At 42.8% G+C, this 18,657-nt stretch overlaps 1 protein-coding gene across 1 annotated transcript; it reads left to right on the forward strand.

The window, feature by feature from the left end:
- The first annotated feature begins 4,037 nt into the window (after window positions 1-4,037).
- PRKAR1A (protein kinase cAMP-dependent type I regulatory subunit alpha) lies at window positions 4,038-18,187 on the forward strand. The gene is made up of 12 exons (XM_072351602.1): window positions 4,038-4,162; window positions 4,922-4,985; window positions 6,078-6,256; window positions 10,098-10,271; window positions 10,864-10,955; window positions 11,284-11,345; window positions 11,855-11,901; window positions 12,545-12,703; window positions 13,196-13,256; window positions 13,542-13,663; window positions 14,246-14,327; window positions 15,728-18,187. Exons 3-12 carry the CDS (start codon window positions 6,080-6,082, stop codon window positions 15,898-15,900), a joined length of 1,149 nt encoding a protein of 382 aa, XP_072207703.1. The 5' UTR covers window positions 4,038-4,162; window positions 4,922-4,985; window positions 6,078-6,079; the 3' UTR covers window positions 15,901-18,187.
- The last annotated feature ends 470 nt before the right edge of the window (window positions 18,188-18,657 follow it).

The following is an 18,657-nucleotide window of genomic DNA, read 5'->3' on the forward strand; positions in this document are numbered from 1 at the left end:
ATGCCAGATGTTTTGTTGCTACAGTGCATCACGTTGCTTTAGATTGAAGGGCTACAGTTATAAAAACCAAGGAGAATCTCTCACATCACTGGGGCACACAGCACATGCCAAGCAAGCCTTTGCTGACATTTCAAAGCCCAATTGTTTTTAAAGTGGGTTCTGTCCATCTGGGAAACTTTTATCTTGTGGGGAAGGAGCAGCATGTAGGGCAGAGGAGGGAGGCACAAACTTACATCAGCAGTTGCTCGGCTCTGTAGCTGGTTTGTTAGATGTCAGTCCAGGCATTGTTCAGATGTCAGTCCAGACCAAGAATAGTGGATGTGACCGACAGCACAATGTGTTTGCTTTGCCACCTGCTTTCAGAGAAAAGCCCTTCAGTAAGGGGCTGCTTTGAATGTTTTGGTGTGTATTTAGCTTGCAACAGAACAGTGTTGCAGACGATGCTCCAAGAAGGAGCTGCCCCAGACAGCTTATACATTAGAAGCAAAGGATCTGAGGCTTCGTCTTAACAGAACTATTTGCATTCTGCTGCAAAACAAACAGGGGGTTACTGTTTGACATGCATTCCCAGAAAAGAAGTCAACTGCAGCCACACACTATCGTATTGCTCTTTGATTCAGTGTGCGTCAGAGAGACTGTCTGAGATGGGAATCACATTTGCCAGCTGCTTGGGCAGTTCATGAACTACTGTAGGTGCCCAGATGTTGTAGGAAGTTAACAATACAAATGCAACTCCGTAGGTCAAGGAAGTGAAGCTTGAGTTGAACAAGTTGAGTTGAGTGGTAGGTAGGACACAATAATCTATGTTAGCATTTAATCGAGGTTTCACAGCTTTTTCAGTGTAATTGAGCTCATCCTTCAACAGGCGCTATGTGACACACCTCAGCTAATCAATCATGCCACCCCAGCTGTATTGCCTCCCTCGTGCTACCGAGCTGCTCAGCATTTACTCAGGAGGTAAGTTGTTCCCAGCATTGCCTCTTGGGTGCTGGAAGCCTTCCAGCTGGAACCATGCAGAGTGTGCCACGGGCTGTGCTGTAGCAGGCACGTCTTGCAGATGGAAACAGATTCCCTGACTGGCCTATCTTTAAGATCTGGGCACTTCAGGGCATTTTTTTTCCCCCTTGGCTCTTGCTTACTGTGTTTTGAGACTTACCAGTCATTTTCTTCTTCAAAGTAACATATGGAAATGATTTGAGAACTGCTGCTCAGAGCAAACTTGTTTTGCAATGGGGACTATTTCACACAGCTGTCTGCCCAGTTGATGTGTGGCAGGACCAAAGAAGGGTTCCATGCACCATCTTCCAGGATCCAGGAGGTTTTTATCCCACAGCACAGGATATGACAGGGCTAGAGCAGGAAGCTCAGGTGGTAGCTGTCATATGGCATGGATTTTGATCACAGTAATTCCTTGTTCTGTTCTTTTATGACCTAAATTATTTCTCTTTTGCGTGGCAAAGTTACAGATGTTGATACCAGATTTACTTACTCATCCAGAAGCTCAGACTGCGTGGCAAACACAGCACATTGCTGTGCACTGTGGTGAGCACCAATTTTCTCTCTAGTGATCCTCTTTATCCACTTCACCTTCAAGCTGCTCTTATGCTCCTCTAGTGCTTCTTCTCGTGGTCTCTCCCTATGCCATCCTGTTCCATCATGCAGTTTTACCCAGCAGCCTTGGCCAGGCCTTTCTTTCCCCTTGGCTGCTCTGCTGCGCCACTCTGCTCTCATCTGCTTCCTTGGTGAATGCTGCAATGCTTTATGCTCACAGGATAATACTGAGTCAGTATCTCCGTGGAGTTTATAGGATTGCATGGTGGTAAATAGTGTAAAAAGCCTTGCCTTTTTTCCTTCCCAGTCACCATTCTCAGCTTCTATTACTGTTGAACACCATGTTGATAAACAGCACCATAAAAACTGAAGTCATAAATTTAGTCTTTGTAAGAACTTCTGGGAAGTTTAGTTAAGAAGCAAACAAATTATCTCTAGGGATAGTTCAGATGCTTCTCACCGACAAATTTATTGGTCTTTTATGAGACCAGGAATATGTATCCTACATGACTTAATGCAGAACGGAGGTAAACAAAATGCCTAAGAATGATGATGTGCCGTTCTCACTCCGTCAGTGAAGGAACTGCGGTGACCTTGAGGAGGGCTGCTGGTTTTAATCATGAAAATTGTGCAGCTGACACCCTTGTTATGAAGATAAAGCAGAAGTGGCTGACTACATGAACTGAAGAGCAGAGGAGCGGTCATACAGCTCCAGGTTCTCCAAGGTAACCAGCTCCTCTAAGTTTGCAGGGCCCTCAATATCTTTGTATGTTTTGGGCCACAGATTCCCACACATCCACGATGTCTGTCCTTTTAACTTTTCCTTGGGAGAGCATGGAAAATAACAGTAATACTGTTTGAAGCCAGATGTAGGTTTGACATAACTACCGACCTCTGTGAATGCCAACCGAGGATGAACTTGGCCTGTGGCACTTGCCTTTGCTATTTCCTTCCAAAATCTGCTTAGAAATAAATAAACTTCAGGCAGCGTCTCTTGGTTTAAAAATGACAGTAATCAGACTCCTAAAATCCAGTAAGTCCTATCTGCAGCTTTCTGCAAGTCCACACTGTGGCACACAGTGATTCACAGTCCTGCCTGGGGAGTTGTGGAGTCGTCTCCCCTCATCCATTCTCAGACTCCAATAGTGTTTACCAGTCTAGGAAAACGAGTGTCCCACCACTGAGGACATGTGATGGTTACCATCACTGAAGTCACTGCTGTGCTTTAAGCCGTGTGGTTCTTGCTGTTGGGGTTTGACCCAGGACTGACTTCTAGGTTTGTCTAAAAACTCAATCATCAAATGGTGCGTTAGGACAGCGTCTCGTACAGGATAGGGGATGAAACTGAATCAGAAAAGCAATACATGGAGCGCAGCTCTGGGAAAGCACAGGCTCACCTTCCCCCTCTGCCCCATGGCTTGCTGGCTCCATCACTCCCATAGCAGTCTGGGCAGCTCTTCTCTGCTCTTCAGCAGCCACAGCCTCACACAACAATTGTTTGATGAGAAACTCTCATGCATGAAAGTGTGAAACTGAAAGCTGTGGGAACAGCGCTGATGGTAATGCAAGTTATTTACTCAGGAATGCTCATTATATAATTAAGACAGTTAACACCAGGGTTTCACTGCAATTCAGACCAGACTAAATGGCAAAGCCTTTTGTTTTTAATTCCTTTCTTTTTAACACATGAATACATTACAAATATACGCTTATGAGAAGCATGATTTGACTTTCCAGGGTAGCTCACAGCAAAGGATTTGCACACAGTTAACGAGAGGAACCTCAGGTTGGCACTACGAGGCTCCTTTTAAAGCCTGTCCTGCTGCCTTCATTGCACTGCTGCATTGCCGTATGAACTCTGGCTCAGCAGAGGATTGCATCAAGATTAAGCTGCACAGCAAACTTGTTTTCCTGATGTTGCAGAACAGGTTTTACACACACACACAGAGCGATCTTTGTTCCCAGGAAGGCACCAAGGCTTGTCCCAACAGCGCTGCATAAACACGAACGGGCCCTCACCGTTCACACTGGGATAAATTCAGCGTTTAAGACCTTGCACTTTTTTTGTTTAGCACCATAAAACTCGGCAGCCCGGCTGCCCTATTTATTTCACAAGCTCCTCTTGGGGGACCCTCCCCATGTTGTACTAAGAGGGATTTCGGTGAACCAGCCCTCTGAAACCTCACTGTGAGGACACAGCCTGTGAGGACACAGCCTGTGGGACCCCCACCCAGGCCTAACACTCGGATCCAAGCCCAGGCAGCCCCCCATAGTGACACACACCGTCCCCCCATCACACCGCCCACAGGGCGGCCCCAGCCTTACGTCAGGCGGTGCCGCCGGACCCGCTCCCCTCAGCCGCACATCTTAAAGGCGCAGAAGCTCTCAGAAGAACTCCGCATCTCCGAGCGTGTGGTTAAAAAAAAAAAGTGCTGCGGTCCCTTTAAGGTTACCCTGGCGACGGCTCTGGGTGAGAGCGAGGCGCATTTACGTCACGCCGCGCGCTGATTGGTCGAGCTCGTCGATTTCCGGTGGGAGCTGCTGCCGTTGCTGTCGCTGAGGCCGAGGCGGGGCCGGGGCGTTGAGGACCCGGTGGAGCCGCCCGCGCCAGGTGAGCGCCGAGGTGCGGCCTATGGGGAATACAACCGGGAACGGCCAAGGCACGGTGGGCCCGAGCGGGAGGCTCGTGGCCTTTAGGGTGGGCCTGGCCGCGGGGAGCGGCCCCAGGGCCGGTACCGGAGCCTGGCTGGGCCTGGCGGCTGTAGGCCCCACATTGGGCGGGGAGAGGCTGAGCTGTGAGGGGCCGGGCCGTGCGGGTTCAGGCATTAGAAACGATAAGCGTTCAAACGATACAAATAAAAAAGAAAGAAAATGAAACCCACGCAGCGGTGGGATCACCGAGCTGTTAATTTCGCGGTGAGGGCTGCGGGGTGGGGGATGGGGGTAGGAGAGGCGGCTATCGGGCTCTGTGAGCAACGAGAGGCCTTCCCCCCCCCTCCCCCCAACTCCCCGCCCGGTCCCGGTTTCCCTGGGGCTCATCGTTAGCGCTGACCTTCACCGCGCAGTTATCAAAGCAAAAGGAGCAGTAGGAGAAGGGAAACGCTCCATTAGACCGTGCTTAATGTTTATGCGGTGTGTAACGTGTCTGCCCGGGGTTAGCTGTAACACGGACGTAACCTGTTGGAAGCATTCGCAGCTCTGTGTTAGCTCTGTGCCTCCTGTAATCCCTGGCAGAACAATTCCAAGGGGTACAGTGTTATATCACCTGTTATCTGCTGCCTGTTAAGCACAATGTGGCAGCTCAGTGACATGGCATTTCAATATTGCTTCCTCTGAATCCTTTTTTTTTCCCTCTCTTCTCTTTCTAAAGCTGATCCTGAGATCAACGCTTCGCACTGAATAGTCCTGAGCTGTTGCCGCTGTCTCTGTGCCAGGTAACTGTCTTGGTATTTCATCAAAAATGCCCTGAGAAATCATTTCTCCTTCTTTAGCTGTTTTATGGGGGGGAAAAATGACTCAAAATTGATTTTATAAACATATGCATAAATGTCTAAATATAATAACATAATTTTATAACATTCTTTTATAAAAAAGAATAGACTTAATGGTATTTTTTTCAAATTCTTGTGGCTCGCTCTGTGATTTCAAAATCTCTTTAAAGCCTGACAGTGTGATGGGTATGCTTAAGGATGCCCTCCTGATAATCCACAGCTGAAGATCCCCACATATTTTTGGGGATTGAGGTGTATTCATGGAGGTAGTTACGAAGTGTGGAACGATTTAAACTAAGGAGCTTTATAAGAGAAATGCTTCTCATTCCCCAGTTGTCACTGATGGGCATTTGGTGAACTGGCTTTGATTTGATCGTAGCACATCTCACTTCTGGATACTTGCAGTGTTTGCATCTCAGATTCCTGGTTTCCACCCACCAATCTCCTGATCATCACCACCTGACCCCTGGTTTTAACTGGGATAATGTTAATCTTCACAGTAGCTGATAAGGTGCTATGTTTTAGGTTTGGGAGGAGAACAGTACTGATAGCACACCAGTGTTGTAGCCGTTACTGAGCAATGCTTACGCTAAGCAAAGGCTGTTTCAGCTTCTTGCACTGCCAAGCCACTAAGGGGCTGGGATGGGACAGAACCAGAATAGCTGCCCCACCTGGCTGAAATGGTTCTGTACCACGTGCTGTCATGCTCAGCAATAAAACTGGGGGAGTTGGCTGGAGGGGCAGCTGTTGCTTGGGGACAGACTGGGCATCGTGCAGCAGGTGGTGAGCAATTGCAGTGTGCATCATTTGTTTTTATTTTTTCTTTTTTGTTTGCTTTGTTCCTCTCCTCCTCGTAGTTTCTTCTTTCACACTTTAGCTTTGTTACTGATCTTAGATATGAAGATGACTTTATCCAGTGATGTTAGTAAGATGATAATGCAGCATGATTTTCCTTTAGGCGATATAACGTGTCTGACTACATTGGGCTGCACCATCTTCTTTTCTGCTAGTTCTTTAACCTTCTCTTATTTTCAGCAATGGCAACTTCCAGCAGCAGCAGCAGTGAGGAGGAACGTAGTCTTCGGGAATGTGAACTTTATGTCCAAAAACACAACATCCAGCAGCTTCTGAAGGATTGCATTGTGCAGCTGTGCACCGTGAGACCTGACCGACCCATGGGATTCCTCAGAGAATACTTCGAAAGGTTGGAGAAGGTAAAAATTCTTTCTGAGAGAGACGGAGAGTGGAACAGCCAAAATTTGCACTGCTTAACTTGATTTAATGGCTGAGCTTCGAGTTTGGCCCATGTTTGTATTGGCTGTTTGGAACTGGGCCTGATGCTTTTGGAGAACGAATGGTATTTTCTGTAGCTTTTGCTAGTGGCTTGTGGTATGAAAGCACCTCTTGCTGTACTTGCTTTGTTGTGACAGAAGTAAACTGACAAGGAGACTCACCCACCTGGGATGCACATGTGATCCCAGTCTAGTGTTTGCTCATGGAAACTGATAGATTGGACACATGATCCTGTCTGTGGTCAGATGGTAACTGTGCTTTGTGACCCTGGTAGCTGCTGGTGATACGTGTTTGGCTTCTGTTGAGACAAATTGAGTGCAAAGATTCAGGTATAGAACAGCAGCAGGCCAGTGGTAGTTATCCAGGCCTAGCTGAAATCAAATGGAAGCACTTATTTTCCTGATTTCTAAGAGAACAATCCTGTTTCTTCATTCTGTTGGGAACCGAGTGTTACTGTTTTGCTTTTTGTTCCTCTTATTTGTCCTGAAGGTCTCTTCAGTGTTCTTGTTGAAAACCTTGTGATCTTTGGAATGAAAAGTGCTCATATTTGAATCAATTTAATGTTAATTTGAGCAGTTAATTGAATATAACTGTATCTTAAGCTGATAGAAAATAATCTGCTATGAAAACACGAGTTTTTAAAGGCAAATGCAGAAGAAAGATGAGCTGTAAGCACTGCACTCTGCACAGGTTGTTAGTAATTACTGTAGCTGTGACCTTGTATAGCTGTCATTTGCAGGTGCTGCTTTAGCTTCCCATCTTAATGGAAACTGTATCTTTGTCTTTTTCAGATTCCTAATAATCCTTCATCCCCACCTTTTACTTTACCAGCTTTCCCACCTTGTATTCTTGGGTTTCTAATACGTCTTTGCCACGTCTTTCTTCGAGGTAGTTTTGTAGTTCAGCCATACAGGTTGGTCTTAGTTTGAGCAGAGCATTGAGCCTTCAGAGCTATCAAGTAACAGAGCTGTGCTGCTGCTATTAACCAGCTCTAACCTGGTCCAGAAGTAACACCTGTTCTATCCTTATGAAAGCAGAGCAACTTTCCCATCTACTTTTAAAATGTTACACTGAATGAAACTCAGGTTGAGGCGGAGTATTTTTTTAAGCTTTGATTGAGACTGACTTCTGAAGGAACATCATTTAAAAATGAAGTGTGGGTTCTATTTTCTCTCCTGACAAGTCATATCTTCCACAGTGCACACAGAGCTGATTCACTGTCATGTTACTCACATACACTGGAGATGTTTAAACTTACTGTTGAATTATTGCTCAGAAACATTAAAATTACTGCCTCTGAAGTAGTTACAATAGGAATTCACGTGTCCTTTTCAGCTATGAAAGCTTTCACTTGAATTTTATCACTACACCTAGATAAAATAACATTTATACAATCAATTTACGGTGCACTACGGCTTCTGTTGATTTTGCTGTGCAAACAGGGCTGATAACACAAGTGCACACTGACAGCTGAGAGCTACCTGGTGCTGAGCTTGGCTGTGTTCTGTAGTTGAAGCTGTGAAAACCTAATGCAGAGATTGGTATTGCAGCCTGCCAGGTGGGTCTGCTGCACGTGTATTGGGCTTTGTGTAAAACTGAAGTTAGAAAGCTGGAGATAATGGTCTAAGTACTATACCTATTCCCCATCATCTGGGCTGCCTCCACAAATGCATACCTAAATACCTTTCAAGTTTAAGTGACTTGTTTTGGGGGGAAAAATGGTGATGGAGAGCTGATATAAATTAAATACAAGTTAACCAGAAGAAATTGACTATTTCTGGTGTCATGTGGGTGCCCCATCCCTGGAGGCATTCAAGGCCAGGCTGGATGCAGGCGACCCTGCACATAGCAGGGGGTTGGAACTGGATGCACATTGTGATCCTTTTCAACCCAGGCCATTCTACAGATCTAATGATGGCTACCAGATACTAGAGTGCATAGTGCAGAAAAAGAATTCCAAACTCAATAGCTGAAAGAATTCAAACATGATGATGAGAAGCTTGTTATTTTAATGGTTGGTTTAATGACCTCAGCTGATAGAGGTCAGGTTGAACATTTGGATGCAATAAGTAGGCTGCTTTTAGTAACAAACACCGTAAGAATCAGTGTTGTGGCTATAGGTGCTTTTCATGAATATGTGGAAAGCTTCTGTAATGGAACCAGTGAGATTCTAGTGTGTCCCTTACTGCTCAGGGCTGTCTTGCAGTAATATGGATGTGGTGACTTGTCTCATTAGGGACAGTCCTCTCTGTAGGTGTTCCAGCAGAATGTCCAGACTAGCTGAAACACAAATATTTTATCTTACTCATATGTAACCTTTGCATGTCCACGTGTCCTACAGTAACAGGCTTGTTTTTAATGTAACAGTGTTAAGTCTCAGTGCAGGCAGAAGTCACCAGTTATGTTTTCTCTCTGAGTGCAGCTGCTGGTGGGTTTGTCCCAGAGCAATGCTGTGATGTGCAGCTCCCTCCCTCCCTGCTGTTGAAATGCTTCTGTCTGTGGCATTTGCAGGGTCTGTGTATCCTGTGTGATACTGGAAAAGTCACAGCAGCTGATGTTTGCTTTCTAAATAAGTGCCAAGGCTTTAAATATTCCTTGCCCCAGCAGTTGGAAATGTGGCACTATTTTGTTAATGAACACAAAGCAGGAAGCGCGGGGTGATTTGACGGATCAGTGCTCTTTGGCTATCTGAGAAGTATAACATGTAAACTCACTGTAATAGTTAGCTGAGGTCCCTTTCCTCAAAGCGGTGGAGTTACACATAGCCTCTGTGTACCTCCGGAGTGGATTGTGGCAGCCAAGCCACAGGAGGGACAGCTTTATCAAGGACACTGGGACAAGCTTGGCTTTTACATGCCTGGAGCCCTCAGAGTAGACAGATGACTCCTTGTTCTGTTAAAAACATTTCCCCAAACCCTCTTTCCTTATGGCAGGGAGAAAGTCACTTGAGCTATTATGACCCAAATGCTTTGACTGTGAGGTTGGCTTTTTTTTAAAATACAGATCTTAGTTAAGCAAGGTGAATTTTCTGGTATGTGAAAGGATCAAATCTCTGTGCATTGACGTAGCTAGAATTCACTTTATTCTAAGTGTGCTGGCTTTCCCCAGTATTAGTCCAACACAGCCCAGGAAGCAGCTGTGGGAAATAAGGAACACATCTAGCATTGTACACAGCTGACAGATCTGTGGCTTGAGAGAAGGTACTGTTTGCATCTTTTCTGCACCTTTTCTGTAAGCAACGTTCATGTCTCTTTCTCCTAAAATAACCCATGGTTACCAAGCATCAAGTTGGTCCGTGGCTTCACCTTGTTTCTAAAGCTTCTCGTGTACCAGGGATTTCAAAGGAGTTGTTTTTCTGTCCTTCAAAGGAATAAAAGGCTTAACACCCTGCAGCTCAGGAAAGGAACTGCTGCATGCACTCTTGGGAAAATGGCTTTCTCCTTTGCAGGTTTTTTTTTTCACTGCTTATTGAATATGCTGGTGGAAAGTAGAGTCAAATTGTGCTTCTCAAGTTAATTAACTGTTAGTGTAATTTGTTAAAATAAGCACCACTGTGGTGTGAATGTTAGGAAAGGCGTATTTTCTGTCTACTTCAGTAAGGCATTTGATCATGCTAGCTGTAATCTCCTGCTTGCCTTAATGTGAGAGTAATAGGACACAGGAAGCTCCCTTGTACTGGCAGGCTAAATTGGAATATGATATGTAGCTGCTTTTTTCCTTTACTGGATTATGTGACACAAATATCTTTTCTTTCCTGTTTAGGAGGAAACAAAACAGTTGTTAAATCAACAGAAGTCTGGTTCACGCTCAGACTCACGGGAGGATGAAATCTCTCCTCCTCCTCCTATGAACCCTGTGGTCAAGGGTCGAAGAAGACGTGGGGCCATCAGTGCAGAAGTCTATACAGAGGAGGATGCTGCATCTTATGTTAGAAAGGTGCTCTAAGTTTTGTCCTTTAATGTTGCCAAGAGTTGTACATAGAATCAGAGTTTACTTGAGGCTATTTAATATCCAGTATTAAGTAACACTAAGCCTGTAGCCTGTTAGGTAGTGTGATAACAGTGAAATTCAGACCTGCATATATAGCTCTTTGGGTTGTCATGCAGACAAACAATTTTTACTCAGTTATAATCTTTTCCCTTTGATGTAGTGTGTATATAATCACATATAAATATATGTTTTTAATACACGCACACAGAGTACTTAGAACAGCTGCAGCAGTATTAAATTTAACCCAAAGGTGGAGCAGATTTGGTGCTGTTCTTTGGGAAATTAGCTGAACATATACTTGCAATTGTGAAAGGACACTACAGACTTAACATGGAATTGTGTTTTTACAGTTGCATGAAATCAATGTTTATTTACCTTCTGAATAAACTGGCTGTAATTGTCAACTGTATTTGTTCCTTAAAACTACAGTGCTTAAAAAAGCCTGAAAAGACTCGAGTTCTGTAGCAATTTGAGTCATTTGTTAGTCCTGGATAGTTCAGAAGATTGAGTCAATTACTTTTTCTGATTTTTATCCTAGGTTATTCCAAAAGATTATAAAACTATGGCTGCATTGGCAAAAGCTATTGAGAAGAATGTGCTGTTTGCCCATCTTGATGATAATGAGAGAAGGTAGGAATAAATCTTAGTTGAAGTCTTAAAAGTGTAATAAAATATTAAGTTTAAAGTTACAAGTTGCATTTAACTTTCCTTTTTTATAGTAAAATACAAAGTTGCACAGCCTGTTTACAACAGTCAGTGTAACTGTAAAGAGATTACAGGAAAAGTTGGTTGGTTGAGGTTGGAGGTGTATGAATGCATGCACAGCATCACAGAATAGTTGGGATTGGAAGGGACCTTTAAAGATCATCTGGTTCCAACCCTTCAGCTGTGGGCACCTTCCACTAGATTAGGTGACTGTGTGTGTTGCAGTTGTCTAATTTTGGTATCCTTCTTTCAGTGACATCTTTGATGCAATGTTCCCCGTCACTTACATTGCAGGCGAGACTGTCATACAGCAAGGCAAGTGACAGTATTTACATTGATAAATGTTTGGGATGGTGAGCAGGCCCTGACCTAATGCTCTTGTTACTGTGCTGCTTTGGTAGTAAAAACCCCGTCTGGTTATGGCAAACCTTTCTTGTCACGTTAACTGAAGCACAGCTCATGCTCTAAAGTAAGGAGAGAAGCAGTTGTGGGAATAATTGTGTTTCCTCACACATTATTTATTGGAAAGATTGTGATTTAATGACTCTGCAAAATACTTCAGGGCAATTTTTGAATCCAGTATGCCTTTCCATTGTTCTTGGAAATGTGGCTGATGTACTGCATGCCAGCAGATGTCCTCTTTCACAGGACTAAAAAGTGTGAAATGAACAAAATATGATATTTCCCCTCCCAGCTGTGCAGAATGTCTCTGTCAACCTCGTTACATTCTGCACATCAAAGCTGGCAGAGATGTTGGTTTTGTACAAGTATGTTTGCCTCGCTGTACCTTTTGTGAGTATTTAACTTTTTTATCCTGTTTTTAGGGGATGAAGGTGATAATTTCTACGTTGTTGATCAAGGAGAAATGGATGTAAGCATTATTGATAGCTTATTAATGATGCATTCATCCCTAGCAGAAGAGTAGCATGGTGTTCTTAGGCCTCACACATCCTTTATTAGCTTTTCTCTTAAGAAGCTGGAACTTGTTGAAGCTAATTTTGCTTTGGAGCTATTTTGCTCTTTGATACTTCAGTCTGACTGCACAGACTGTGAATTATGTTTAACTTTAAAATGAATTATTCAGATGTTAATTAAGTACTAATACTTGCCACGTTTGGAGTCTAGGAAAGGTGTTTAAGAATGACAGACCTTCTTATTTTCTAATCCAAATAATCCATAGCTTTCTATGGAATTTTTTTGACAGCTTCTTGAAAGTCCATTCAAGTCCTTTGTGTTTCATAGAGGCTTATTGAGATTTTTTTCCTATCCAAAGGTGTGTGGGGTCTGCATTTCTAGTCTCTGTGCACGTGATATGGTCAGCAGACCTGCTGTCGATGGAAATAAAACTTGTGATGGAGTTTGGGCTTGGGTGTGAAGTGTAAATGAAATCCTGAAATGATCACTTTGACTATGTAGATGTAAGAATTTCCCTACATTATAAAGGAAATGCGGGGTAGTGGGAGCATCACATGTCTTTAACCAGCCTTCCAAACACTGTGGGCTTTGGCTTTCAGGTTTATGTGAACAATGAGTGGGCAACCAGTGTTGGTGAAGGTGGAAGCTTTGGAGAGCTTGCCCTTATATATGGAACTCCCCGTGCAGCAACTGTCAAAGCGAAGACAAATGTGAAGTTGTGGGGCATTGACAGAGATAGCTACAGAAGGATTTTGATGGCAAGTATTTGTCTAGCTGGCGTGTGGTTTATACCAGTGACTCAAGTAGCTGTCTGCTAACCTGCAGTTACGCTTTTGCTTTTACCCTTCAGTCAACTTGTGTTGGTTACTTGACCTTCTGTCTGTGTTTTGCTGGAGTTGTTTATACAAAACCCTGTTTAATGTCTTGTGCAATCAGAGAGCGTATCATTCAGGATGCACTTATCAGGGATGGGGCAGGGGGAATCTTGCTTTGGTGAAAAAATCTATTCCTGTGCTACGTATGAGGTGTAGTTCTCTGGATTGAAAATATAACACCTCCTGGTTAAATTGCCACTTAGTATTGTGTGCTTGGGCTGTGTGGGACAGGATGTAATTAATATATCAGGTGAAGCTGTATGTTTTTAATACCGAATTTAATTTTGAAGTCTGATATCAAAGGAGAACTAGACAAAAGAATCCTTTTTTTGTTGTTGTTGTTTCATTGTGTGCTTTTTCTTTCTTCTTCCATAGGGGAGTACTTTGAGAAAGAGAAAGATGTATGAGGAATTCCTCAGTAAGGTGTCTATATTGGGTAAGTACAAAGATGTTGTTCCGAAGGGGAATAAATTGCCATATTACAATTAAGCTGTTACTCAGCACTATTATGATTACAGGCCAGGCTATTGTGGTGATGTGTTAAATGGACTGCAACGTCTGTGTTGCTTTTCTGCATCATTCAGAAATAATTGTAATTAAAGCCTTGATATGCAGTGCCCAACTGCAGCTGTAAATGTGTTGTTCTGCCTATAAGGATGGAGGAAGGAGTGTGGTTTGTACCTCAAAAAGACAGCCTATTAATGAACTCTTAACTCTACAGAATCTCTGGACAAGTGGGAGCGCCTTACTGTAGCTGATGCATTAGAACCAGTACAGTTTGAGGATGGGCAAAAGATTGTGGTCCAGGGAGAGCCAGGGGATGAGTTCTTCATTATCTTGGAGGTAAGTAGGACTAAAATCAAAGCCTCCTAAGTTTGTCTATGTTTTCAATGTTGTTTATTCTGCCCTTAAATAGATGCTGAGAGAAAAATGAAATGTTGGAATGTACTTTTAGAGAATTCCTCCTGAGATGTAATCTTGCTGGACACGCAGAAGCTTATATTTAGTTTTGCTATTTTTATAAATGGTAATTCCAGGAAGAAATAATGTTTCTCTCTTAAACCAGTTCATTCTGTTCAGGAGAGTAAAGACACACATTACTAAATAGTAATATATAGATACACATAGTAATATCCTGCTAGTGGTATTGTTATCTCCTCTTTTTGCAAACTGTACTGTAATATTGGTGCAAAAAAGATGGGAAGAGATCGATGCTGTGGAAAGTAAACAGCCAGGATCTTTTTAAACTTAAAGAAGAAGGAAGGCCAGTTGTTCTTATAGAGCAGTCTGGTGAATTATGTGTGAATTGTGAAGCGATTTTTAAAGACTGACATAAGTTATTTCTGCAAAGCAACTGATTCTGGAATTTGGTAATTTAATTGATAGCAGAAATTCTAATTGTTTAATTGCTGTGGTTAATTAAAGGGCACAGCTGCAGTGTTACAGCGTCGATCAGAAAATGAAGAATTTGTTGAAGTGGGCAGACTGGCACCTTCTGATTATTTTGGTGAGTTCTGTAGTGACAACAGTAGTGTCATATACTACTGTCAATGTTTAACCTGTGGTGATGACTGCTGTGGGTGACAGTGATGGGATGGATTTGCTTAATCACTGTCTGATTGATGTGATTCACTCAGTGCCAATCACTTGATGTTCAGGTGTGCATGCATATTACAGAGAAGTGGTAGCTGTAGAATATTTGCTATTTGGAAGGATGATTATTTGGTCTGACCTCCCTACAGCAATTTGTGCCCAGGGCTGGAGATCCCAGAGCCTCATGTAAAGCCTTCCCTGTAAAAGTCAAACTAACCAGCTCCTCCAGAAACTCTCTATCCAGCCTGTGCTGCAGTCCCATAACCATCTGGGTGATACTGCTGGACTTGTTTCATGCCAAGCATCTTGCATTGGGAAGCTTAATACTGGGTGCAGTACTTTGCACAACTCAGGGTTTCCTCTGCCTTCTGTTGAAGGCATTTTTACTAAGCTAAAAGTTACATGATAGAGAAGTTGCTTTGGCTTGAAAAAGCTTATATGTGCTAACAGGAAAAAAAAAAAAGCTAATTCCCACACGAATTTATTTGGTCACAGGTAAGGACTGGACATGTATGCTCACAGGGCGTTCTTGAATTATAATGTAACAGCGTATAACAGGATATTCCTGACTGCCTCATTTTAGGTTCAGAAGAACAATGCCTTGAAGCTCTCAAACAAAGCTTCTTCAAAAGAGAATTAATCTTTTCCCACCCCCTCAAAGCTGCTGAGAACCAACTATTTAATATTTAAACACTTCCTTCTTTCAGAAAACAAAAAGGCTCATCTTTTTTTTTTCCCTTCAGGTTTAAGATTTGTCCTCTCATTACTTTTTTTTTGAGCTGTCCTCTTGCAGGAGTTGTTTAGTTATCTGTTCAGCGTTTCAGCTTTGTGGATGATGTAATCAACAAATACTCTGTTTCAAGGCCTGAAGGGGGCTGTGCTCAGGAGCACCTGAGTAGTGTTCGGTCTGGCCAGAGGTTTGCTTAGCTCAATAACTGGTGCTAGGATGTTTGTTCTACTATGTCAAACATTGGTGTCTTCCAGTCTTTCCCTTGATATGTATATCCTTGAATTTCATACTACTACACTGCATGTTATCATTGTTGTTGTGTTCAAGCGCTGCAGAGCTGTCCCTTAGGCTTTAAGTCTCCCTTAGAACCTACTCACTTAAAAGAAAGAATAGCACATAAAGATGTTTTTTATGCTGGCTTCACAATTGCTTGTAGTGTAACTGTATAAACACTCACTCTGATCAATATTAAGACCTGAATTAACTTTGGTTCAATTCCTGCAGCAGTTTGGAATACAGCAGGGTAATGTATGACTCTTTGCACCTTGATTTGTAATGCTGTTCCCGTTCTCCTGTTGCTCTAGGTGAAATAGCTCTGTTGATGAACCGTCCCCGTGCTGCCACAGTTGTTGCTCGTGGCCTGTTGAAATGTGTAAAGCTTGATCGACCCCGATTTGAACGTGTCCTGGGTCCGTGCTCGGATATTCTCAAGCGAAACATCCAGCAGTACAACAGTTTTGTATCGCTGTCTGTCTGAAGCCTTCCTCCTTCTCAGCAACGTGCTTCACGAACGCAGACTGCTTTATTACCCTTGTGCAGAGCCATATGGCCACTGGCATTTGCAGCTTCCTGTCTGTTTAAAAAAAACAAAAACAAAAAAAGCTTTTCATAGTACTATTTTTAATTTAGAGCATATTAGTTCCGTGCTCTCTGTCCCATTAAATACATAGAAAAAGTTCTATGGAGATGTTTGCTGTTACAGCTTCTCTCTGTGCAGCTGTGTCCAACTTGGGCAAATACAGCAAACGCAGCCTTGCTTTACTGAAGGAGAGATCTCCAGGCACTGTGCCAATTGCCATAGAGTAAGGAGGTATCAGGGCGTAGGGGGAATTTCAAGGTATTTCTCAAATCATTGGACAGATTTTAAGGCTGTAGTCCTAACCTGCTGTATTTCTTTCCAAATGAGGATTGCCCATTGTAACGGAGCTTCTTGGGGCTTGGGGTTTTCTTTCTAGTTTTCTGGGTACTGTAATCCTGGGTTCAATTGTGAGGCATCGGCTGCTAAGAAAGCCACAGTTGGAATTTAACAGTATAAGTGTTCCTGTGTTTGCTGGTTTAAGGTTGCTTATGTTCTTGTCAATTGTAAATCAAAAGCTTTCAAGGTTAATAGTTCTGGTGAACTACTGCAGTTGTTACTTAATTTGCTGATTTGCCGCAACTGATTCTTTCCTTGTTCTTTCTTCAGTGATAGATTTGCCCTGAACTTCCTGTTCAAAGTGGCAAGAACCAAATGTTACATTCAATGCCTAACTATGGGCTCAAGTACACGGACATAGGGATGGTGCAGCTGCCCAGCTGTTAGTCATGCACGGGTACTCCATTGGTGCAGAAATTGGAAGCAAACCTTTTATTTCCTTTGCTTGCTTTGTATTCCTCAGTTGACTTATTCTTTTTTAATGGCCATCAGTTCATGTGTCCTTTTGTTAACAGGGCAATTTAACTGCGTATTGATGGCAGCATTAGTTGCAGGGTGCTGGCCCATACAAATGCCATTATACTTAGTGGAGACTGCGAGGCAAAAAAACATGCCTTGCTTTAACGTTTTAACTTTCCTGCAACACTCACTTATTTTAAGTATGCTTGTTTTTAAATCGATTCATAACTATAAAGAAGGATGATTAGGAGCCTAGTTGAAATACAGAAGGCTTATGCTCTTTCCATACTTACCCAATTGGCACAACACATTTCATACTCCTTTTTTTCCCCCTCCCGAGTTCAATATGTTGCGGAGTCTTAAATGTATTTCAGTATTTTCCAGCTTTGTGTTGCATCGTTCTGTGTGCACCAACACTTCCCAGAGGTTTGTACTGAATTCCACGGTTCAATAATGGTAGGCAGTTTTTAAGGTTTCCTTTAAACTGTAATTTATATCCAGTAGTGTAGGTTTGTATTTGGGAGTGACAGCAAGCGGTTTTGCGTTTATGGGGCAACTGCTTCTCAAGATGGAGCCCTCGTTTAATTTCCTTTTTGAGATGATACAGATTCAAATCCAACAGGCTTTTCTCCCAGGCATGTTGAGAAGAGCCTGCTAATTGATGCAAAGTAATTCTGAGGGTATCGGGCTTTTACAACCTGAAATCCCAGTGGTGGGGATTTAAACGCCTGTGGTTTGAGTTCTGTCTTCACCAGAAATCGAGAAGACTGCTACTGCCGGAGTCCTTAAGGAGTAAGCAAATGCTACTTTTATTTTTTAATTATTATTATAATATTATTATTATTATTTTTTTTTTTGTAAAGCTGTTTTCTTCAGTTCTGACTATCCGGGTTTTTCCTCCATTATGTGTTCGTGTTACTTTAAAGCACCAAAAACTGTGTAAAACTAGTTAGAGCTCCACACAAAAGTGCACATTTTTTTATATAAGGCTTTCTAATCAAGTTTCACTACTGCATCTTTTTAGCTTGCTGTTTACTCCCTTTTGTAGTTTTACCTACAAGATTTTAAGATAAACCAGCTAAGTCTGAGTTAAATATTAATCACAGTTATAGCTTTACCTTTGTGTGCAATTTAAATATGTTTGAAACCACAATTGGCATAGTTTTGCCTTAGCTAACATTTGGGGCTTTAGAAGTAATTTTTGCTAGTCCACCTTTAGCGAATTTATACAGTCTATTGCCCTAGAAAGCTATAGTCAACCAGAGGACCATTTTTGTATCGTTACCTGACTATCTAAGTCTGATTTACTGTATGTGCTAATATATTATATTCCTTTTGTTATAGATTGTCCTAATGGCAGGTAAAGCAATAAAATGATTTAAATTCTTAAATGCAATCAGTCTCTTTTTCCCCCCCAACCCCCCCCCCCCACCCCAATGTCTTGTGTTTTCCTTTGCCTTCAGAGGATGAATTGCCTATAAGCTGATGGTAACAGTGGAAGTTTGAGTTTCAATCCTCCCTCACAGCACAGCTGAGCCTTCCCCTCTGGGACTGAATAATGTGCACGAAAAGTCACCAGTAGAGGGAGATGCGACTTTGGGAATAGAACATCCCACACTGAAACAATGCTGAGAGTGAGTTAAATCCTTTCGTTTTAATCTATGGTCTGCTCACAAGAGTACGTGGGGGAAAAAATGGTCTATAAGCCTGCTGCTGTTGAGAGTTCTGTTTGATTGAGGCTATCTAAACTGTGCTTAGGTGAAAGCTGGAAGTGGAAGGACATGGCTGGTTGTTCTGAGGTTGGACTGAGCTTCATTACAGTTCCCTGTGAAAAACAGCAGCGGTGGCCAAACCAGCTCT

This window comes from Excalfactoria chinensis, chromosome 17 (genome assembly GCF_039878825.1).
Source record: "Excalfactoria chinensis isolate bCotChi1 chromosome 17, bCotChi1.hap2, whole genome shotgun sequence".
Classification (NCBI taxonomy): domain Eukaryota; kingdom Metazoa; phylum Chordata; class Aves; order Galliformes; family Phasianidae; genus Excalfactoria; species Excalfactoria chinensis.